The sequence below is a fragment of the Rhinoraja longicauda genome, chromosome 1 (assembly GCF_053455715.1).
Source record: "Rhinoraja longicauda isolate Sanriku21f chromosome 1, sRhiLon1.1, whole genome shotgun sequence".
In the NCBI taxonomy this organism is placed as follows: domain Eukaryota; kingdom Metazoa; phylum Chordata; class Chondrichthyes; order Rajiformes; family Arhynchobatidae; genus Rhinoraja; species Rhinoraja longicauda.
Window position 1 is genome coordinate 956,569 of NC_135953.1, and position 24,566 is coordinate 981,134.

General features: G+C 56.1%; 1 protein-coding gene across 2 annotated transcripts in view; it reads left to right on the forward strand.

The window, feature by feature from the left end:
* The window catches only part of fbxo41 (F-box protein 41), a 117,213-nt gene extending 95,934 nt beyond the window's left edge, over positions 1 to 21,279 (forward strand). For both annotated transcript variants that reach the window (XM_078400474.1, XM_078400561.1), the window contains exons 10-13: positions 4,886 to 5,004; positions 11,403 to 11,561; positions 19,173 to 19,288; positions 20,465 to 21,279. In XM_078400474.1, coding sequence (XP_078256600.1) covers positions 4,886 to 5,004; positions 11,403 to 11,561; positions 19,173 to 19,288; positions 20,465 to 20,527 — 457 coding nt within the window. In that variant the 3' untranslated portion in view covers positions 20,528 to 21,279. The remainder of the gene's footprint in view (positions 1 to 4,885; positions 5,005 to 11,402; positions 11,562 to 19,172; positions 19,289 to 20,464) is intronic.
* Positions 21,280 to 24,566: the final 3,287 nt, after the last annotated feature.

Consider the following 24,566-nt stretch of genomic DNA (forward strand, 5'->3'; position numbering starts at 1 on the left):
ACCTCCCCCCCCAGTGTCCCACCTCCCCCCACCGTCCCACCTCCCCCCCAGTGTCCCACCTCCCCCCCAGTGTCCCACCTCCCCCCCAGTGTCCCACCTCCCCCCCAGTGTCCCACCTCCCCCCAGTGTCCCACCTCCCCCCCAGTGTCCCACCTCCCCCCCAGTGTCCCACCTCCCCCCCAGTGTCGCACCTCCTCCCACCGTCCCACCTACCCCCCAGTGTCCCACCTCCCCCCACCGTCCCACCTCCCCCCCAGTGTCCCACCTCCCCCCATCATCCCACCTCCCCCCACCGTCCCACCTCCCCCCCAGTGTCCCACCTCCCCCCACCGTCCCACCTCCCCCCCAGTGTCCCACCTCCCCCCCAGTGTCCCACCTCCCCCCAGTGTCCCACCTCCCCCCCAGTGTCCCACCTCCCCCCCAGTGTCCCACCTCCCCCCCAGTGTCGCACCTCCCCCCACCGTCCCACCTACCCCCCAGTGTCCCACCTCCCCCCACCGTCCCACCTCCTCCCCAGTGTCCCACCTCCCCCCACCGTCCCACCTCCCCCCCAGTGTCCCACCTCCCCCCATCATCCCACCTCCCCCCACCGTCCCACCTCCCCCCCAGTGTCCCACCTCCCCCCACCGTCCCACCTCCCCCCCAGTGTCCCACCTCCCCCCATCATCCCACCTCCCCCCATCATCCCACCTCCCCCCACCGTCCCACCTCCCCCCCACCGTCCCACCTCCCCCCACCGTCCCACCTCCCCCCAGTGTCCCACCTCCCCCCCAGTGTCCCACCTCCCCCCACCGTCCCACCTCCCCCCACCGTCCCACCTCCCCCCATCATCCCACCTCCCCCCACCGTCCCACCTCCCCCCCACCGTCCCACCTCCCCCCACCGTCCCACCTCCCCCCCAGTGTCCCACCTCCCCCCCAGTGTCCCACCTCCCCCCACCGTCCCACCTCCGCCCAGTGTCCCACCTCCCCCCCAGTGTCCCACCTCCCCCCACCGTCCCACCTCCCCCCACCGTCCCACCTCCCCCCACCGTCCCACCTCCCCCCAGTGTCCCACCTCCCCCCAGTGTCCAACCTCCCCCCCACCATCCCACCTCCCCCCAGTGTCCCACCTCCCCCCCAGTGTCCCACCTCCCCCCACCGTCCCACCTCCCCCCACCATCCCACCTCCCCCCAGTGTCCCACCTCCCCCCACCATCCCACCTCCCCCCACCGTCCCACCTCCCCCCACCATCCCACCTCCCCCCCAGTGTCCCACCTCCCCCCACCATCCCACCTCCCCCCCAGTGTCCCACCTCCCCCCACCGTCCCACCTCCCCCCACCATCCCACCTCCCCCCACCGTCCCACCTCCCCCCACCATCCCACCTCCCCCCCAGTGTCCCACCTCCCCCCACCATCCCACCTCCCCCCAGTGTCCCACCTCCCCCCCCCAGTGTCCCACCTCCCCCCACCATCCCACCTCCCCCCCACCATCCCACCTCCCCCCAGTGTCCCACCTCCCCCCCACCGTCCCACCTCCCCCCACCATCCCACCTCCCCCCACCGTCCCACCTCCCCCCACCATCCCACCTCCCCCCACCGTCCCACCTCCCCCCCAGTGTCCCACCTCCCCCCCACCATCCCACCTCCCCCCAGTGTCCCACCTCCCCCCCACCGTCCCACCTCCCCCCACCATCCCACCTCCCCCCACCGTCCCACCTCCCCCCCAGTGTCCCACCTCCCCCCCACCATCCCACCTCCCCCCACCGTCCCACCTCCCCCCACCATCCCACCTCCCCCCACCATCCCACCTCCCCCCAGTGTCCCACCTCCCCCCACCATCCCACCTCCCCCCCAGTGTCCCACCTCCCCCCCACCATCCCACCTCCCCCCCACCATCCCACCTCCCCCCCAGTGTCCCACCTCCCCCCCAGTGTCCCACCTCCCCCCACCATCCCACCTCCCCCCCAGTGTCCCACCTCCCCCCCAGTGTCCCACCTCCCCCCACCGTCCCACCTCCCCCCCAGTGTCCCACCTCCCCCCCAGTGTCCCACCTCCCCCCCAGTGTCCCACCTCCCCCCCAGTGTCCCACCTCCCCCCCCAGTGTCCCACCTCCCCCCACCGTCCCACCTCCCCCCCAGTGTCCCACCTCCCCCCCAGTGTCCCACCTCCCCCCCAGTGTCCCACCTCCCCCCCAGTGTCCCACCTCCCCCCAGTGTCCCACCTCCCCCCCAGTGTCCCACCTCCCCCCCAGTGTCCCACCTCCCCCCCAGTGTCGCACCTCCTCCCACCGTCCCACCTACCCCCCAGTGTCCCACCTCCCCCCACCGTCCCACCTCCCCCCCAGTGTCCCACCTCCCCCCCAGTGTCCCACCTCCCCCCCCAGTGTCCCACCTCCCCCCACCGTCCCACCTCCCCCCCAGTGTCCCACCTCCCCCCCAGTGTCCCACCTCCCCCCCAGTGTCCCACCTCCCCCCCAGTGTCCCACCTCCCCCCAGTGTCCCACCTCCCCCCCAGTGTCCCACCTCCCCCCCAGTGTCCCACCTCCCCCCCAGTGTCGCACCTCCTCCCACCGTCCCACCTACCCCCCAGTGTCCCACCTCCCCCCACCGTCCCACCTCCCCCCCAGTGTCCCACCTCCCCCCATCATCCCACCTCCCCCCACCGTCCCACCTCCCCCCCAGTGTCCCACCTCCCCCCACCGTCCCACCTCCCCCCCAGTGTCCCACCTCCCCCCCAGTGTCCCACCTCCCCCCAGTGTCCCACCTCCCCCCCAGTGTCCCACCTCCCCCCCAGTGTCCCACCTCCCCCCCAGTGTCGCACCTCCCCCCACCGTCCCACCTACCCCCCAGTGTCCCACCTCCCCCCACCGTCCCACCTCCTCCCCAGTGTCCCACCTCCCCCCACCGTCCCACCTCCCCCCCAGTGTCCCACCTCCCCCCATCATCCCACCTCCCCCCACCGTCCCACCTCCCCCCCAGTGTCCCACCTCCCCCCACCGTCCCACCTCCCCCCCAGTGTCCCACCTCCCCCCATCATCCCACCTCCCCCCATCATCCCACCTCCCCCCACCGTCCCACCTCCCCCCCACCGTCCCACCTCCCCCCACCGTCCCACCTCCCCCCAGTGTCCCACCTCCCCCCCAGTGTCCCACCTCCCCCCACCGTCCCACCTCCCCCCACCGTCCCACCTCCCCCCATCATCCCACCTCCCCCCACCGTCCCACCTCCCCCCCACCGTCCCACCTCCCCCCACCGTCCCACCTCCCCCCCAGTGTCCCACCTCCCCCCCAGTGTCCCACCTCCCCCCACCGTCCCACCTCCGCCCAGTGTCCCACCTCCCCCCCAGTGTCCCACCTCCCCCCACCGTCCCACCTCCCCCCACCGTCCCACCTCCCCCCACCGTCCCACCTCCCCCCAGTGTCCCACCTCCCCCCAGTGTCCAACCTCCCCCCCACCATCCCACCTCCCCCCAGTGTCCCACCTCCCCCCCAGTGTCCCACCTCCCCCCACCGTCCCACCTCCCCCCACCATCCCACCTCCCCCCAGTGTCCCACCTCCCCCCACCATCCCACCTCCCCCCACCGTCCCACCTCCCCCCACCATCCCACCTCCCCCCCAGTGTCCCACCTCCCCCCACCATCCCACCTCCCCCCCAGTGTCCCACCTCCCCCCACCGTCCCACCTCCCCCCACCATCCCACCTCCCCCCACCGTCCCACCTCCCCCCACCATCCCACCTCCCCCCCAGTGTCCCACCTCCCCCCACCATCCCACCTCCCCCCAGTGTCCCACCTCCCCCCCCCAGTGTCCCACCTCCCCCCACCATCCCACCTCCCCCCCACCATCCCACCTCCCCCCAGTGTCCCACCTCCCCCCCACCGTCCCACCTCCCCCCACCATCCCACCTCCCCCCACCGTCCCACCTCCCCCCACCATCCCACCTCCCCCCACCGTCCCACCTCCCCCCCAGTGTCCCACCTCCCCCCCACCATCCCACCTCCCCCCAGTGTCCCACCTCCCCCCCACCGTCCCACCTCCCCCCACCATCCCACCTCCCCCCACCGTCCCACCTCCCCCCCAGTGTCCCACCTCCCCCCCACCATCCCACCTCCCCCCACCGTCCCACCTCCCCCCACCATCCCACCTCCCCCCACCATCCCACCTCCCCCCAGTGTCCCACCTCCCCCCACCATCCCACCTCCCCCCCAGTGTCCCACCTCCCCCCCACCATCCCACCTCCCCCCACCATCCCACCTCCCCCCCAGTGTCCCACCTCCCCCCCACCGTCCCACCTCCCCCCACCATCCCACCTCCCCCCACCGTCCCACCTCCCCCCACCATCCCACCTCCCCCCACCGTCCCACCTCCCCCCCAGTGTCCCACCTCCCCCCCCACCATCCCACCTCCCCCCCACCATCCCACCTCCCCCCAGTGTCCCACCTCCCCCCCCGCGAACACCATGGACCCACGAGGCTCCAGCCGCGGGCACCGTCCACCCCTGGTCCACCCGCGGGCACCGTCCACCCCTGGCACCGTGGACCCGCAAATCTCCAGCCGCGGGCACCGTGGACCCGCGAGGCTCCAGTGCGACCCTCGAGGCTCCAGTGCGACCCACGAGGCTCCAGTGGGACCCACGAGGCTCCAGTGCGAACCGCGAGGCTCCAGTGTGACCCGCGAGGCTCCAGTGTGACTCACGAGGCTCCTGTGTGACCACGAGGCTCCAGTGTGACCCGCGAGGCTCCAGTGTGACTCACGAGGCTCCTGTGTGACCACGAGGCTCCAGTGTGACCCGCGAGGCTCCAGTGTGACCCACGAGGCTCCTGTGCGACCCTTGAGCCACTAAGCACTGTGTTTAATCTCTCCCACCCAACTCTGGCAATGACACCCTGTGTTTCTCTCCCCAGCCACCAGCCAACGCGTTTCAACAACCGCAGCCTGCAGATGATCGGTCGTTGCTGGCCACACCTGCGGGCGCTGGGAGTTGGAGGGGCAGGATGTGGGCTGCAGGGTCTGGCCTCCTTGGGTAACTATCCTGGCTGTTCTTTATCTTACAACTGCTTTAATGGAGTTTGCAGCACCCAGAGGTGACAAGGTGACACGTTGGAGTGTTAGGTGGCTCCGTGCCAACTTGCTGACAGGCGTGCCAGTGTGGCCAGTCTTTGGATCACCGTTTGGTTATAGTTCACCATGTCTGTCCAGCGCTCTCCTAACTTTCCAACCCCTCTACCAATGGCAACTTTATCCCTTCCTCAGTGGCATCCTGCCAACTCAGTTGCCTGGCAGGGGCCGCACCTACAGGTAGAGCTTGGGCAGACCAGATGCTGGAGTAACTCAGTGGCACAGGTAGCATCGCTGCAGAGAAGCAATGGGTGACGTTTCAGCTGGAGACCCTTCTTCAGACGAGGGCTAGGTCAGGCTCGGACTTTATTCTGAGGAGGCAGATTTGAGGGGTGATGTGATAGAGGTGTAAAGGATCATGGATAGAGGTGTAAAGGATCATGGATAGAGGTGTAAAGGATCATGGATAGAGGTGTAAAGGATCATGGATAGAGGTGTAAAGGATCATGGATAGAAGTGTAAAGGATCATGGATAGAGGTGTAAAGGATCATGGATAGAGGTGTAAAGGATCATGGATAGAGGTGTAAAGGATCATGAGGGGAACAGATCAGGGAAATGCAGCGTCTCTTGCCCAGAGTAGCAGGATCAAAAGCCACAGGTCACACGGGTATGTTGAGGGGGGAACGTGAGGGGCAAGCTTTTCTCACACTGTGGTGGGTGTATGGAATGAGCTGCCAGAGAAGGTCATTGCACAGGTCCTTGGATAGGAATGTGAAGAGGCACAGGCAGAGAAATAGTCAATGGAGTTTCAGCACAGCCTTGTGAATGAAAGGTGTTGCACTTTGGCAGGTTCACATGAGGAGAAAATATACAAATAATGGCAAGACCCTAAACAGCGTTGATGCACAGAGGAATCTGTGGCCACACAAGTAGTCAACTTCTGTTGGTCATTAGAGACAGGATGCAATGATGCTGCTTGAAGAGTCTGATGAGCTGGCACTTGGCATATTCTGTGCATCTTGCCATGTATCCCATTGCAGGATGTGGAGGCAGGGGACGTTCATCTGAATGCTGCCTGGGTCAGTGGGTTTGGGTCACAGGGAGACCTTGCACACACGTGGAATGCTCCGGAATGCCAGAGGTTCAGGGGAGACCTGATAAAAGGTCACACACCCTGTTACCCCCTGTCACACCCCCTGTCACCCCCTGTCACACCCTGTCACCCCCCCTGTCACACCCTGTCACCCCCCCTGTCACACCCCCTGTCACACCCCCTGTCACCCCCTGTCACACCCCCTGTCACCCCCTGTCACCCCGCCTGTCACACCCCCTGTCACCCCCTGTCACACCCTGTCACCCCCCCTGTCACACCCTGTCACCCCCCTGTCACACCCCCTGTCACACCCCCTGTCACCCCCTGTCACACCCCCTGTCACCCCCTGTCACCCCGCCTGTCACACCCCCTGTCACCCCCTGTCACACCCTGTCACCCCCCCTGTCACACCCTGTCACCCCCCTGTCACACCCTGTCACCCCCTGTCACACCCTGTCACCCCCCCTGTCACCCCCTGTCACCCCCCCTGTCACACCCTGTCACCCCCCTGTCACACCCTGTCACACCCTGTCACACCCCCTGTCACCCCCTGTCACACCCTGTCACCCCCCTGCCACACCATCACCCCCCCTGTCACCCCCTGTCACCCCCCCTGTCACACCCTGTCACCCCCTGTCACACCCCCTGTCACCCCCCCTGTCACACCCTGTCACCCCCTGTCACACCCTGTCACACCCCCTGACACCCCCTGTCACACCCCCTGTCACCCCCTGTCACCCCCTGTCACACCCTGTCACCCCCCCTGCCACACCATCACCCCCCCTGTCACCCCCTGTCACACCCCCTGTCACACCCTGTCACCCCCCCTGTCACACCATCACCCCCCCTGTCACACCTTGTCACCCCCCCTGTCACACCCTGTCACCCCCCCTGTCACACCATCACCCCCCCTGTCACACCCTGTCACCCCCCCTGTCACACCATCACCCCCCCCTGTCACACCCTGTCACCCCCCCTGTCACACCCTGTCACCCCCCCTGTCACCCCCCCTGTCACACCCCCTGTCACCCCCCCTGTCACCCCCCCTGTCACACCCTGTCACCCCCCTGTCACCCCCCCTGTCACCCCCCCTGTCACCCACCCTGTCACCCCCCTGTCACCCCCCCTGTCACCAACCCTGTCACCCCCCTGTCACACCCCCTGTCACCCCCTGTCACACCCTGTCACACCCTGTCACCCCCCCCTGTCACCCCCCCTGTCACACCCCCTGTCACCCCCCCTGTCACCCCCCCTGTCACCCCCCCTGTCACCCCCCTGTCACACCCTGTCACCCCCCCTGTCACCCCCCCTGCCACACCATCACCCCCCCTGTCACCCCCCCTGTCACCCCCCTGTCACACCCTGTCACCCCCCTGTCACCCCCCTGTCACCCCCCCTGTCACCCACCCTGTCACCCCCCTGTCACACCCCCTGTCACCCCCTGTCACACCCTGTCACACCCTGTCACACCCTGTCACCCCCCCTGTCACCCCCTGTCACACCCTGTCACCCCCCTGTCACCCCCCCTGTCACACCCTGTCACCCCCCCTGTCACCCCCCTGTCACCCCCCCTGTCACACCCTGTCACCCCCTGTCACCCCCTGTCACACCCTGTCACACCCTGTCACACCCTGTCACCCCCCTGTCACTCCCCCTGTCACCCCCTGTCACACCCTGTCACACCCTGTCACACCCTGTCACCCCCCTGTCACACCCCCTGTCACCCCCTGTCACACCCTGTCACACCCTGTCACCCCCCCTGTCACACCCTGTCACCCCCCCTGTCACCCCCCCTGTCACACCCTGTCACCCCCCTGTCACCCCCCTGTCACCCCCCCTGTCACCCCCCCTGTCACCCCCTGTCACCCCCCTGTCACACCCTGTCACACCCTGTCACCCCCCCTGTCACCCCCCCTGTCACACCCTGTCACCCCCCTGTCACCCCCCCTGTCACACCCTGTCACCCCCCTGTCACACCCCCTGTCACACCCTGTCACCCCCCCTGTCACCCCCCCCTGTCACCCCCCCTGTCACACCCTGTCACCCCCCCTGTCACCCCCCCTGTCACACACCCTGTCACACCCCCTGTCACCCCCCCTGTCACCCCCCTGTCACACCCTGTCACCCCCCTGTCACACCCTGTCACCCCCTGTCACCCCCCCTGTCACACCCTGTCACCCCCTGTCACCCCCCCTGTCACACCCTGTCACCCCCCCTGTCACCCCCCCTGTCACCCCCTGTCACCCCCCCTGTCACCCCCCTGTCACACCCTGTCACCCCCCTGTCACACCCTGTCACCCCCTGTCACCCCCCCTGTCACACCCTGTCACCCCCCTGTCACCCCCCTGTCACCCCCCCTGTCACCCCCTGTCACACCCTGTCACCCCCTGTCACCCCCCCTGTCACCCCCCCTGTCACCCCCTGTCACCCCCCCTGTCACCCCCCCTGTCACCCCCCCTGTCACCCCCCTGTCACCCCCCCTGTCACACCCTGTCACCCCCTGTCACCCCCCCTGTCACACCCCCTGTCACCCCCTGTCACCCCCCCTGTCACCCCCACTGTCACACCCTGTCACCCCCTGTCACACCCTGTCACACCCTGTCACACCCTGTCACACCCTGTCACCCCCCCTGTCACACCCTGTCACCCCCCTGTCACACCCCCTGTCACCCCCTGTCACACCCTGTCACACCCTGTCACCCCCCCTGTCACACCCTGTCACCCCCCCTGTCACCCCCCCTGTCACCCCCCCTGTCACCCCCCTGTCACCCCCCTGTCACCCCCCCTGTCACACCTTGTCACCCCCTGTCACCCCCCCTGTCACACCCTGTCACCCCCCCTGTCACCCCCCCTGTCACCCCCCTGTCACCCCCCCTGTCACCCCCCCTGTCACACCTTGTCACCCCCTGTCATCCCCCCTGTCACCCCCCCTGTCCCCCCCTGTCACCCCCCCTGTCACCCCCCCTGTCACACCCTGTCACCCCCCCTGTCACCCCCCCTGTCACCCCCCTGTCACCCCCCCTGTCACCCCCCCTGTCACACCCTGTCACCCCCCTGTCACCCCCCCTGTCACCCCCCTGTCACCTCCTGTCACCCCCCCTGTCACCCCCCTGTCACCCCCTGAATGCTGCCTGGGTCAGTGGGTTGGGACTACAGGGAGAGGGTTGCACACATGTAGATTGTTTGCTGTGGAATGCTGGAGGTTCAGGGGAGACCTGATAAAAGTAACGTTTCTCCCCAAGATGGAAACATGCAATAGTAGAGAGCAGCTTGAAGGTGAAAGGGGCACCACTTAAAGCACAGAGGGTAATGAGTGCCCGCAACGTGATGCCAGGGGTAATACAACGTGCTGCCAGGGGTGGTAATACAACGTGCTGCCAGGGGTGGTAATACAACGTGCTGCCAGGGGTGGTAATACAACGTGCTGCCAGGGGTGGTAATACAACGTGCTGCCAGCGATGGTAATTAGACATAGAGTATAGAAGTGTATCTGTGCCAAAGGTGATGCCAACCCCTACCACCCTGCACATAATCCACAGCCCTCCATTTGCAGCATGTCCATACACCTCTCCACACATCTCTCAGATGCCGCTATCATATCCGTCTCCACCACCACCCCTGGCAGCACCTTCCAGGCACCCACCACCCTCTGGCAGCACCCACCACCCCTGGCAGCACCTTCCAGGCACCCACCACCCTCTGTGCACAATCATTTGTCCATCACCCTCTCACCATCAAGCCATGATTATTCCATCCTGGCATGAAAGGTTCTGACTGTCGACCCTATCTGTGCCTCTCATTGTTGTGTTTATTTTCATTAGCTTTCTCCACAGCCCCTACATTCCAGACAAAACTATCCAAGTCTGCCACCCTCTCCCTGTAGCTGAACCCTGTAATCCAGGCAGTGTTCTGTGATCCTCCTCTCCCCCCTCTCCACCCTCTCCCCCCTCTCCCCCCTCTCCACCCTCTCCCTGTAGCTGGACCCTGTAATCCAGGCAGTGTTCTGTGATCCTCCTCTCCCCCCTCTCCACCCTCTCCCCCCTCTCCCCCCTCTCCACCCTCTCCCTGTAGCTGGAACCCTGTAATCCAGGCAGTGTTCTGTGATCCTCCTCTCACCCTGCCCAAAGCCTCCACATCTGTCCCGTAATGTGGTGACCTGAACTGCATGCAAACTCCACATGTGGCCCAAGCAAAGTCCTCTAAAGCTGCATCGTGACTTCCCTCCTCTTGTACTCAGTGCCCCAACCGATGAAGGTAACCAGCTATCAGCCACTCAGTGTAAAGAAACAAACCTCTGAACCCTTTTCAACTTCCTCTCTCCTAAAACCTATGCCTCGTGCTATTGATACCAGAGACAATAGACAATAGGTGCAGGAGGAGGCCATTCAGCCCTTCGAGCCAGCACCGCCATTCAATGTGATTCAATGTGTCTGAAGAAGGGTCTCGACCCGAAACGTCACCCATTCCTTCTCTCCTGAGATGCTGCCTGACCTGCTGAGTTACTCCAGCATTTTGTGAATAAATACCTTCAATGTGATCATGATTGATCATCCACAATCAGTACCCCGTTCCTGTCTTCTCCCCAAACCCCGCTATCTTTACGAGCTCTAACTCTACATCCCAGCCACGGGAAACACCCTCTGGCTATATACGCGATCTATACCTCTTATTATTTCATACACCTCAATCAGAACGGCCCCATTACATACACATTACTCCCTCCATTCCCCTGGTCTTTTGCGTCTGGTAGGTAGACTTGATAAATTGGAGCATGGTTACATGAGGAGTATTTTAAACCGTCAAAGAGCGGCAGAGACGGGTTTGATAACAATGTGCCTCTGCTGTGAAGCTGGACCTGAAAGACCGATTCTGGAATTGAATGAAAAAGTCACCCAACACGCAGGAGTTTAGCATATTAGACTTTAGAAATCCAGCGTGGCCCACTGAATGTGTGCCGGCCAACAATCATCCTGTACACTAGCCCTATCAAAGGACAATTTACAGAAGCCACTTAACCTACAAAACTCTATGTTTTTGGAGTGTGGGAGGAAACCAGAGCACCCGGAGAAAACCCACGTGGTCACAGGGAGAACGTGCAAACTCCATACAGACAGCACCCATAGTCAGGATTGAACCTGGGTCTCCAGCGCTGTGAGGCAGCAACTCTACTGCTGAGTCACTGTGCTGCCCTTTTCTGTCACTATTTTGTTCTGAACAGTGGAAGATTTGATCATTATTTTTCAACCTGTGGTGGTAATTTATTCCTCAGCTCGGAACTGTATCCGTTTGCAAGTTCTGGAACTTGACCACGTGACTGAAATAAACCAGGAAGTAGCAGCGGAGGTTTGTCGTGAGGGATTCAAGGGGTTGGAAATGCTGGTGCTGACATCAACCCCAGTCACCCCAAAAGCTCTGCTACATTTCAACAGTAAGTACGCTTGTTCTTTCCCCATCACAGGGCAAAGGATTCATGTCAATACTGAGGGATTGAGGAAGTTAGGAGCGCAGACCAAAGTGTTGTGTTCATTTCTGGGCACATGTTACAGGGAAGATGTTGGAGAGCTGGAAAGGGAACAGATAAGATTTGCAAGGATGTTGCCAAGGCCAGAGGATGTGAACTACATGTATAAGAAAATAACTGCAGATGCTGGTACAAATCGATTTATTCACAAAATGCTGGAGTAACTCAGCAGGTCAGGCAGCATCTCGGGAGAGAAGGAATGAGTGACGTTTTGGGTCGAGACCCTTCTTCAGACTGATGTCAGGGGGGCGGGACAAAGGAAGGATATAGGTGGAGACAGGAAGATAGAGGGAGATCTGGGAAGGGGGAGGGGAAGAGAGGGACAGAGGAACTATCTAAAGTTGGAGAAGTCGATGTTCATACCACTGGGCTGCAAACTGCCCAGGCGAAATATGAGGTGCTGCTCCTCCAATTTCCGGCGGGCCTCACTATGGCACTGGAGGAGGCCCATGACAGAGAGGTCAGACTGGGAATGGGAGGGGGAGTTAAAGTGCTGGGCCACCGGGAGATCAGTTTTGTTAATGCGGACCGAGCGCAGGTGTTCAGCGAAGCGATCGCCGAGCCTGCGCTTGGTTTCGCCGATATAAATAAGTTAACATCTAGAGCAGCGGATGCAATAGATGAGGTTGGAGGAGGTGCAGGTGAACCTCTGTCTCACCTGGAAAGACTGTTTGGGTCCTTTGATGGAGTTGAGGGGGGAGGTAAAGGGACAGGTGTTGCATCTTGTGCGGTTGCAGGGGAAAGTGCCCGGGGTTGGGGTGGTTTGGGTAGGAAGGGACGAGTGGACCAGGGAGTTACGGAGGGAACGGTCTCTGCGGAACACAGAGAGGGGAGGGGATGGGAAGATGTGCCCAGTGGTGGGGTCCCGTTGTAGGTGACGGAAATGTTGGTGGATGATATGTTGGATCCGCTGGCTGGTGGGGTGGAAGGTGAGAACGAGGGGGGATTCTGTCCTTGTTGCGAGTGGGGGGAGGGGGAGCAAGAGCGGAGCTGCGGGATGTAGAAGAGACCCTAATGAGAGCCTCATCTATAATGGAGGAGGGGAAGCCCCGTTTTCTGAAGAACGAGGACATCTCGGAAGCCCTAGTGTGAAACACCTCATCCCGGGCGCAGATGCGGCGTAGACGGAGGAGTTGGGAGTAGGGGATAGACTGTTTGCAGGGGACCGGGTGGGAAGAAGTGTAGTCCAGATAACTGTGGGAGTCAGTGGGTTTATAGTAGATGTCAGTCACTAGTCTGTCTCCTGTGATGGAGATGGTGAGGTCCAGAAACGGGAGGGAGATGTCAGAGATAGTCCAGGTATATTTAAGTGCAGGATGGAAATTGGAGGTGAAGTGTATGAAGTCAGTGAGTTCTGCATGGGTGCAAGAGGTGAACTACATTTTGGCCGGTGTGGGCAAGTTGGACCAAAGGGCCTGTTTCCACACTGTATCACTCTGTAACTCACAATATGATCACTGTGACTCACTGTGATCACAATATGATAAGTTTTACTCTACAAATTGAGAGGGAGAAGGGAAAATCGGAAGTGTCAGTATTACAGTATAGCAAAGGGGATTACAGAGGCATGAGGCAGGAACCGGCCCAAATTGACTGGAAGGAGGCCCTAGCAGGGAAGGCGGTGGAACAGCAATGGCAGGTATTCCTGGGAATAATGCAGAAGTTGCAGGATCAATTTATCCCAAAGAGGAGGAAAGACTCTAAGGGGAGTAAGAGGCACCCGTGGCTGACAAGGGAAGTCAAGGACAGCATAAAAATAAAAGAGCAAAGAAGAGTGGGAAGCCAGAGGATTGGGACTCTTTTAAAGAGCAACAGAAGATGACTAAGAAGGCAATACGGGGAGAAAAGATGAGGTACGAGGGTAAACTAGACAATAATATAAAGGAGGATAGTAAAAGCTTTTTTAGGTATGTGAAGAGGAAAAAAATAGTCAAGGCAAAGGTGGGTCCCTTGAAGACAGAAGCGGGTGAATTTATTATGGGGAACAAGGAAATGGCAGACGAGTTGAACCGGTACTTTGGATCTGTCTTCACTAAGGAAGATACAGGCAATCTCCCAGATGTACTAGTGGACAGAGATCCTAGGGTGATGGAGGAACTGAAGGAAATCCACATTAGGCAGGAAATGGTGTTGGGTAGACTGATGGGACTGAAGGCTGATAAATCCCTAGGGCCTGATGGTCTGCATCCCAGGGTACTTAAGGAGGTGGCTCTAGAAATAGTGGAAGCATTGGAGATCATTTTCCAATGTTCTATAGATTCAGGATCAGTTCCTGTGGATTGGAGGATAGCTAATGTTATCCCACTTTTTAAGAAAGTAGGGAGAGAGAAAACGGGTAATTATAGACCAGTTAGTCTGACATCAGTGGTGGCGAAGATGCTGGAGTCAATTATAAAAGACGAAATTGCTGAGCATTTGGATAGCAGTAACGGGATCATTCCGAGTCAGCATGGATTTACGAAGGGGAAATCATGCTTGACTAATCTTCTGGAATTTTTTGAGGATGTAACTAGGAAAATTGACAGTGGAGAGTTGGTGGATGTGGTGTACCTCGACTTTCAGAAAGCCTTCGACAAGGTTCCACATAGGAGATTAGTGGGCAAAATTAGAGCACATGGTATTGGGGGTAGGGTACTGACATGGATAGAAAATTGGTTGACAGACAGAAAGCAAAGAGTGGGGATAAATAGGTCCCTTTCAGAATGGCAGGCAGTGACTAGTGGGGTACCGCAAGGCTTGGTGCTGGGACCGCAGCTATTTACAATATACATTAATGACTTGGATGAAGGGATTAACAGTACCATTAGCAAATTTGCAGATGATACAAAGCTGGGTGGTAGTGTGAACTGTGAGGAAGATGCTATGAGGTTGCAGGGTGACTTGGACAGGTTGTGTGAGTGGGCGGATGCATGGCAGATGCAGTTTAATGTGGATAAATGTGAGGTGACTCCGCTATCCTTAAGAGCTCTCTCCAGCTCTCTCTTGAATGCATTCAGAGAATTGGCCTCTTCTGAGGCAGAGAATTCCACAGATTCACAACTCTCTGACTGAAAAGGTTTTTCCTCATCTCAGTTCTAAATGGCCTACCCCTTATTCTTAAATTGTGGCCCCTTGTTCTGGACTCCCCCAACATTGGGAACATGTTTCCTGCCTCTAACGTGTCCAACCCCTTAATAATCTTATACGTTTCAATAAGATCTCCTCTCATCCTTCTAAATTCCAGTGTATACAAGCCTAGTCGCTCCAGTCTTTCAATATATGACAGTCCCGCCCTTCCGGGATTTAACCTAGTAAACCTACGCTGAAAGCCCTCAATAGCAAGAATATCCTTCCTCAAATTTGGAGACCAAAACTGCGCACAGTACTCCAGGTGCGGTCTCACTAGGGCCCTGTACAACTGCAGAAGGACCTCTTTGCTCCTATACTCAACTCCTCTTGTTATGAAGGCCAACATTCCATTGGCTTTCTTCACTGCCTGCTGTACCTGCATGCTTCCTTTCAGTGACTGATGCACTAGGACACCCAGATCTCGTTGTACGTTCCCTTTTCCTAACTTGACACCATTCAGATAATAATCTGCCTTCCTATTCTTACCATCAAAGTGGATAACCTCACACTTATCCACATTAAACTGCATCTGCCATGCATCCGCCCCCTCACACAACCTGTCCAAGTCACCCTGCAACCTCATAGCATCTTCCTCACAGTTCACACTACTACCCAGCTTTGAATCATCTGCAAATTTGCTAATGTTACTTTTAATCCCTTCATCCAAGTCATTAATGTATATTGTAAATAGCTACGGTCCCAGCACCGAGCCTTGCGGTACCCCACTAGTCACTGCCTGCCATTCTGAAAGGATCCCATTTATCCCCACTCTTTGCTTTCTGTCTGTCAACTAATTTTCTATCCATGTCAGTACCCTACCTCCAATACCATGTGCTCTAATTTTGCCCACTAATCTCCTATGTGGAACCTTGTCGAAGGCTTTCTGAATGTCAAGGTACACCACATCCACCGGCTCTCCCTTGTCCATTTTCCTAGTTACATCCTCAAAGAATTCCAGAAGATTAGTCAAGCATGATTTCCCCTTCGTAAATCCATGCTGACTTGGAACGATCCTGTTACTACTATCCAAATGCTCCGCAATTTCGTCTTTTATAATCGACTCCAGCATCTTCCCCACCACCGATGTCAGACTAACAAGTCTATAATTTCCCGTTTTCTCTTTCCCTCCTTTCTTAAAAATTGGGACAACATTAGCTACCCTCCAATCCACAGGAACTGATCCTGAATCTATAGAACATTGGAAAATGATCACCAATGCGTCCACAATTTCTAGAGCCACCTCCTTAAGTACCCTGGGATGCAGACCATCAGGCCCTGGGGATTTATCAGCCTTCAGTCCCATCAGTCTACCCAACACCATTTCCTGCCTAATGTGGATTTCCTTCAGTTCCTCCGTCACCCTAGGATCTCTGGCCACTAGAACATCTGGGAGATTGCATGTATCTTCCTTAGTGAAGACAGATCCAAAGTACCTGTTCAACTCGTCTGCCATTTCCTTGTTCCCCATAATAAATTCCCCTGTTTCTGTCTTCAAGGGACTCACATTTGCCTTGACTATTTTTTTCCTCTTCACATACCTAAAAAAGCTTTTGCTATCCTCCTTTATATTATTGGCTAGTTTACCCTCGTACCTCATCTTTTCTCCCTGTATTGCCTTTTTAGTCAACTTCTGTTGCTCTTTAAAAGAGTCCCAATCCTCTGGCTTCCCACTCTTCTTTGCTATGTTGTACTTCTGCTCTGTTATTTTTATGCTGTCCTTGACTTCCCTTGTCAGCCACAGGTGCCTCTTACTCCCCTTAGAATCTTTCCTCCTCTTTGGGATAAATTGATCCTGCAACTTCTGCATTATTCCCAGGAATACCTGCCATTGCTGTTCCACCGTCTTCCCTGCGAGGGCCTCCTTCCAGTCAATTTTGGCCAGCTCCCGCCTCATGCCTCTGTAATCCCCTTTGCTATACTGTAATACTGACACTTCCGATTTTCCCTTCTCCCTCTCAATTTGTAGTAAAACTTATCATATTGTGATCACTGCCTCCTAATGGCTCTTTTACCTTGAGTTCCCTTATCAAATCAGGTTCATTACACAACACTAAATCCAGAATTGCCATCTCCCTGGTAGGTTCCACACTGTATCATTCTGTGACTCTATGAAGGGCCTGTTTCCACACTGTATCACTCTGTGAAGGGCCTGTTTCCACACTGTATCACTCTGTGACCCTATGAAGGGCCTGTTTCCACACTGTATCACTCTATGAAGGGCCCGTTTCCACACTGTATCACTCTGTGACTCTATGAAGGGCCTGTTTCCACACTGTATCACTCTGTGACTCTATGAAGGGCCTGTTTCCACACTGTATCACTCTATGACTCTATGAAGGGCCTGTTTCCACACTGTATTACTCTGTGACTCTATGAAGGGCCTGTTTCCACACTGTATCACTCTATGAAGGGCCTGTTTCCACACTGTATCACTGTGTGACTCTATGAAGGGCCCGTTTCCACACTGTATCACTGTGTGACTCTATGAAGGGCCTGTTTCCACACTGTATCACTCTATGAAGGGCCTGTTTCCACACTGTATCACTGTGTGACTCTATGAAGGGCCTGTTTCCACACTGTATCACTCTGTGACTCTATGAAGGGCCTGTTTCCACACTGTATCACTCTGTGAAGGGCCCGTTTCCACACTGTATCACTGTGTGACTCTATGAAGGGCCCGTTTCCACACTGTATCACTGTGTGACTCTATGAAGGGCCCGTTTCCACACTGTATCACTCTGTGACTCTATGAAGGGCCTGTTTCCACACTGTATCACTCTATGAAGGGCCTGTTTCCACACTGTATCACTCTGTGACTCTATGAAGGGCCCGTTTCCACACTATGGTCATTCTCACAGAGTGGCAGTGACAAGTAACTGAACTATGATCCACCAGCTCTGCTGTGCAAGTTGGCAAATGCAGGTATGACAGAGGTGTGAAGAGGCTTTAGATAGGCACATGCATACGTAGGGAATGGAGGGTTACAGATCGTCATTGGGTCGGTTGTCAAGCACAGAAACAAGCCTTCCGCCCAACTGGTCATGCTGAGAAAGATGCCCCATCTGAGCTAGTCCCACCTGCCCCTTCTGGGACAATGTGCATTTACCCAATCTATTCCTTTCATGATCTGGTACACATACAGTGCCCTCCATAATGTTTGGGACAAAGATCCATCATTTATTTATTTGCCTCTGTTCTCCACAATTTGAGATTTGTAGTTTAAAAAATCACATGTGGTTAAAGTGCACATTGTCAGATTTTATTAAAGGGTATTTTTATACATTTTTAGATTTTAGATTTTTTTTAGATTTAGAGATACAGGGCGGAAACAGGCCCTTCGGCCCACCGGGTCCGCACCGCCCAGCGATCCCTGCACACTAACACTATCCTACACACACTAGGGACAATTTTTACTTTTGCCCAGCCAATTAACCTACAAACCTGTACGTCTTTGAAGTGTGGGAGGAAACCGAAGCTCTCGCAGAAAACCCACGCAGGTCACGGGGAGAACGTACAAACTCCGTACAGACGGCGCCCGTAGTCAGGATGGAACCTGAGTCTCCGGCGCTGCATTCGCTGTAAGGCGGCAACTCTACCGCTGCGCCTCCGTGCCGTTTCACCATGTTGAAATTACAGCTGTGTTTGTACATAGTCCCCCCATTTCAGGGCACCATAATGTTTGGGACACATGGCTTCACAGGTGTTTGTAATTGCTCAGGTGTGTTTAATTGCTTCCTTCATGCAGGTATAAGAGCTCTCAGCACATAGTCTCTCCATCACCTCTGGGGAACGCCACATGTCATTGTAACTTGATCAAAGTTGCCAATGGAGACATAATAGTTTCTGTCCTGTAAGTAGTGGAGTCAGGGGGTACGGGGAGAGGGCAGGAACGGGGTACACACTGAGGATGATCAGCCATGATCACAGTGAATGGCTCAGTGCGAACAGTTTACGTAACCCCTAACACTGTGCCTCAGTGCTGACACTCTGCCTCAGTGCTGACACTCTGCCTCAGTGTGAACACTCTGCCTCAGTGCTGACACTCTGCCTCAGTGCTGACACTCTGCCTCAGTGCTGACACTCTGCCTCAGTGCTGACACTCTGCCTCAGTGCTGACACTCTGCCTCAGTGCTGACACTCTGCCTCAGTGCTGACACTCTGCCTCAGTGCTGACACTCTGCCTCAGTGCTGACACTCTGCTTCAGTGCTGACACTCTGCCTCAGTGCTGACACTGTGCCTCAGTGCGAACAGTTTACGTAAGCCCTAACACTGTGCCTCAGTGCTGACACTCTACCTCAGTGCTGACACTCTGCCTCAGTGCTGACACTCTGCCTCAGTGCTAACACTCTGCCTCAGTGCTGACACTCTGCCTCAGTGTGAACACTCTACCTAACACTTCCTTTCTCCAGGTGTGTGTCGCAGTTTGAAGTCCATTGTGGTGCACGTTGGGATAACCGATTACTTTGAGGAGCCAGGCAGACCAGAAGCTCGCAAGTTGTTTGAGGAAATGGTCAGCAAACTTCAGGTGGGTTCAGTGAGTCTTGCAATAGATCATCATAAATCCAATCTATCCAACGGGTTTAAATGTTCCATGTGTTACAATTACATGGTAATGTATGTAATGTTATCATCGAATAATAGGATTTCTTGGCACAGAGTTACACAGCATGGGAACAGGCACCAGCCCAACACCCTGACACACACGTAACACAGCATGGGAACAGGCACCAGCCCAACACCCTGACACACACGTAACACAGCATGGGAACAGGCACCAGCCCAACACCCTGACACACACGTAACACAGCATGGGAACAGGCACCAGCCCAACACCCTGACACACACGTAACACAGCATGGGAACAGGCACCAGCCCAACACCCTGACACACACGTAACACAGCATGGGAACAGGCACCAGCCCAACACCCTGACACACACGTAACACAGCATGGGAACAGGCACCAGCCCAACACCCTGACACACACGTAACACAGCATGGGAACAGGCACCAGCCCAACACCCTGACACACATGTAACACAGCATGGGAACAGGCACCAGCCCAACACCCTGACACACACGTAACACAGCATGGGAAGAGGCACCAGCCCAACACCCTGACACACACGTAACACAGCATGGGAACAGGCACCAGCCCAACACCCTGACACACACGTAACACAGCATGGGAACAGGCACCAGCCCAACACCCTGACACACACGTAACACAGCATGGGAACAGGCACCAGCCCAACACCCTGACACACACGTAACACAGCATGGGATATACAGTTACACAGCGTGGGATATACAGCATGGGATATACAGTTACACAGCGTGGGATATACAGCATGGGATATACAGTTACACAGCATGGGATATACAGTTACACAGTGTGGGATATACAGCATGGGATATACAGCATGGGATATACAGTTACACAGCGTGGGATATACAGTTACACAGCGTGGGATATAGAGTTGGGGCAAAGGGCCTGATTCTGCCTGTTGTGACTATGACGATAAAGCTCTTCAAGAGCCCCAGCTGTTTGATCTCAAACTGACTTTGTGTGTTAGTGTTTCCCACAAGTTCAGGACTGAAGCTGTCTCATTGATCAATAGTTGTCCAGATGATATTCCTTAATTTGATTGTGTTTATTGCCAATGCCTCACTGTGACAGGTGATGTTTTTTAATTTATTAGGCTCTGAAGAAAAGGCCTGGTTTTTCAAAAATTCTGCACATCAAAGCTGAAAGTGTTTGTTGAAGTTTACAACTGAGACTCCTACTCCGATATCACCTGGTGGAAAGATATTATTACAGAAAAGAGACTTTTCTGTAATGGTTTAAAACAAGTGCTTGATCAGAAAGCAAAGCTGATTGAGTTGTAATCAAAGAGCAGTCTGAGCTGTAGTCATTCTCACCTGAACCATCAACCTGCCACACGTCGGCTGATGTTTCCTACAGTAAGACCCAACATCACCTCAACGCCAAGTATCCAGTCAAGGCCCACATTCATTGGTCATCCTTCAGTGATGGAACCAGAAGCCCAGCCAAGCAATCGCAGTGAGACCACTTCAAATACAAACGTACATTGCCATTGGGTGGATCTACATGTATATTGTCATGGATCTACATGTATATTGGCATTGAGTGGATCTACATGTACATTGGCATTGGGTGGATCTAATTGTACATTGGCATTGGGTGGATCTACATGTACATTGGCATTGGGTGGATCTACATGTATATTGTCATGGATCTACATGTACATTGTCATGGATCTACATGTACATTGGCATTGGGTGGATCTAATTGTACATTGGCATTGGGTGGATCTACATGTACATTGGCATTGGAATGAACAAGGAGCCTCGCCAAGCAATCGCAGTTAGGTGACTTCAAAGAGAAATGTAAATTGATTGGTTTAAACCGAAGATAGACACAAAAAGCTGAAGTAACTCAGCGGGACAGGCAGCATCTCTGGAGAGAAGGAATGGGTGACGTAAGAAGGGTCTGGACCTGAAATGTCACCCATTCCTTCTCTCCAGAGATGCTCTCTGTCCCCCTGAGTTACTCCAGCTTTTTGTGTTAATTGATTGGACTGGATCTACCATCAAGCCACCTGATGTCTGGATGCGTGACCTGTAATGGAGCTGGTATCAACTATACGACCTCCAGCTAATTGCTGAAAGACCAAGACTTGGAGTAGCTTGTATCAGTGGCGAAGGTATGAAATGAAATGAAGTATTGGCTGAAAACAACTGGTCCAAACAAGGTGTGAGTGAGATTGGAGTGATGCTTCCTGCTGTGAGCATGGATGGAGAGTGTCTGGCCCATGTTGCGGTCTGGACATTGTAGGTCTGGCCCATGTTGCGGTCTGGCCCATGTTGGAGTCTGGCCCATGGTGTGGTCTGGCCCATGTTGGGGTCTGGCCCATGGTGTGGTCTGGCCCATGTTGGGGTCTAGACATTGTAGGTCTGGCCCATGTTGGGGTCTGCACATTGTAGGTCTGCACATTCAGCCGATTACCATTCCCATGAAATCACTCATCATAGAAGCTTCCACATTTAAGGAACAAAACAACAACCTTGGGATTGCCCTGTCTCTGATGCCAAGAGTCATGGAGCCATCGATGCCATTGGCTGGTTTGTCTGATGTCCAAACCTGTCTGAGTTTGGTTACAATTTCCCACTACCGATGGGAACAAATGGAGCAGCTGCCTTGCTTTCTTTGCCAGCTTGTTCAGGAGTCAGAGTGAGAGGACATGGAGTGAGCTGTATGCTCACTACAGGCACTGACCATCTACATCAATGCCATTCCTTTCCCCACCTGCTCCTCCCGTCTCGCCCACACACCAGGGGGCAAGTTACAGAGGCTCACACATCTGTGGAGCACCGGCAGTCACAGAGAACGTGCAGACTCCACACAGACAGAACCTGTGGTCAGGATCAAACCCGGATTAATAAAGCAGTTCACTAAATTATTGATCAACTTTCAAACTGTGAATCCTCTGCAGAAAGGCCATCCTTATCACGATTGTCTTTAACAGATCTGTTCAACCATTTGGCTGCAAAATCCAGGCAGCTGGCTCTACTGGTGTGAGTCTGTTCATGAAAACAGTTTTAGGAAGAAATTACTTCCGTGACCTTCTCAAAGTGAGACTTAACATTGAAGACGCAACGGGCTGCAGATGCCAGAACATGGCGTGGCAGCAACTGGAGCAACTCAGCGGGTCGGGCAGCATCTGTGGGGGGCGATCTCAGTGGGGGGGCAGGGTGAGCAGGCTATGGTGTGGGGCACAGGAGGGTGGGCAGGCTAGGGTGTGGGCAGGCTAGGGTGTGGGGCACAGGAGGGTGGGCAGGCTAGGGTGTGGGCAGGCTAGGGTGTGGGCAGGCTAGGGTGTGGGCAGGCTAGGGTGTGGGCAGGCTAGGGTGTGGGCAGGCTAGGGTGTGGGCAGGCTAGGGTGTGGGCAGGCTAGGGTGTGGGCAGGCTAGGGTGTGGGGCACAGGAGGGTGGGCAGGCTAGGGTGTGGGCAGGCTAGGGTGTGGACAGGCTAGGGTGTGGGCAGGCTAGGGTGTGGGCAGGCTAGGGAGTGGGCAGGCTAGGGTGTGGGCAGGCTAGGGTGTGGGCAGGCAAGGGTGGGCAGGCTAGGGTGTGGACAGGCTAGGGTGTGAGCAGGCTAGGGTGTGGGCAGGCTATGGTGTGGGGCACAGGAGGGTGGGCAGGCTAGGGTGTGGGCAGGCTAGGGTGGGCAGGCTAGGGTGTGGACAGGAGGGTGAGGGCTGTTGTCATGCAGTGTATAAAACCACAAGGGCAATAGACAGAGTGAATGCAGACTCTTACCCAGGGGATGCAGAAGCACAGGTTTATGGTGTGAGGGCGGAGATTTAATAGGAGCCTAAAGGACATCTTTTTCACTGAGAGGGTGGTGGGTGTATGGATCGAGGGGCCAGAGGAGTAGATGGGGCAGGTATTATTGCAATGGTTAAAAGACTTTGGACAGGTACATGGTTAGGAACGGTGTGGAGGGTATGGACCTCCTCCCATTCATACCTGCTGTCTCCTCTCCCCTTTCAGTGCCGACTTAAGGTGTCTACCTGTAACATCAGCAGTGTTCCCCCTGCATGCTGCCCCAACCACTGAGCTCCTCCAGCTGATTAGTTGTTGCTGCAGGTTCCAGCAAACGCAGTCTCTTGTGTCCATGCAAGGAAGGTAGGCATCACAACACCCCCACTCACACACACCGCGCATCGCCAACGCTGAACACCCCCAACCACGATGTGAGTGCACTCACACACACCGCGCATCGCCAACGCTGAACACCCCCAACCACGATGTGAGTGCACTCACACACACCGCGCATCGCCAACGCTGAACACCACGATGAGAGTGCACTCACACAACACATCCTTCAACGGGCCAATGTGTGAAAGTCGCGGCAGGCCGTGGAGTGAAGGGGACAAAATATACTGCGTCCATTCATTCCCTCATTCATTCATTCTTCATTCATTCATTCACTCGTTCATTCATTCCCTCATTCGTTAATTCATTCGTTCATTCACTCACTCACTCACTCATTCATTCGTTCATTCATCCATTCATTCACTCTTTCACTGGTTCATTCATTCACTCTTTCACTCGTTGGTTCGTTCATTCATTCATTCATTCATTCATTGTTGGACAGATTACTGTTAATATTCCTTTGCTGGTAGTATTTGTTGGTGCAGGATTGTGGGGCGGTGCCTTGTTGATGTAAGTGTGTGTTGCATGTGCCCAGTGAAGGGCTGAAATGGTGTGGATATTATTTCCATGATAAATGACCATGTCAAAGCTGTGCCAATGTCCAGGGTGCCCACAAATGTGACTTTTTCTAAAGATATATTTCACAAAGTATTTACATGTTGGGAAAGTATTAGTAGGCTGTTAAAATGTCATATGTTGTAGGAATAGACATACATTTTTATAAATATGTTTAACCTTCTTCAGATGTTAGTTGAAAAGGAAACACAAGTATGCTGAGATCTGAAGTTTGGATATTTATTAGGACTGAATTCAGAGATATTACGTACAATCTTGGAGGAATATTTATTTGTTGTGTGAGACTGCTGACATTTGTATGCATACTGCCAATCCCCCAGCTTAAAGTTGAGCTGTGATCTCTCTCTCTCTCTCTCTCTCTCTCTTTTTTCACTGTCGGCATGTTTAAAGCACAGTTTTTTAACAAAAAGTCAGTATTTTTCAAAATGATTGCAAGTTGTAAATGTTGCGTTGCGTTTACCAGTCCCCTTCCTTTCCTGGCAGTC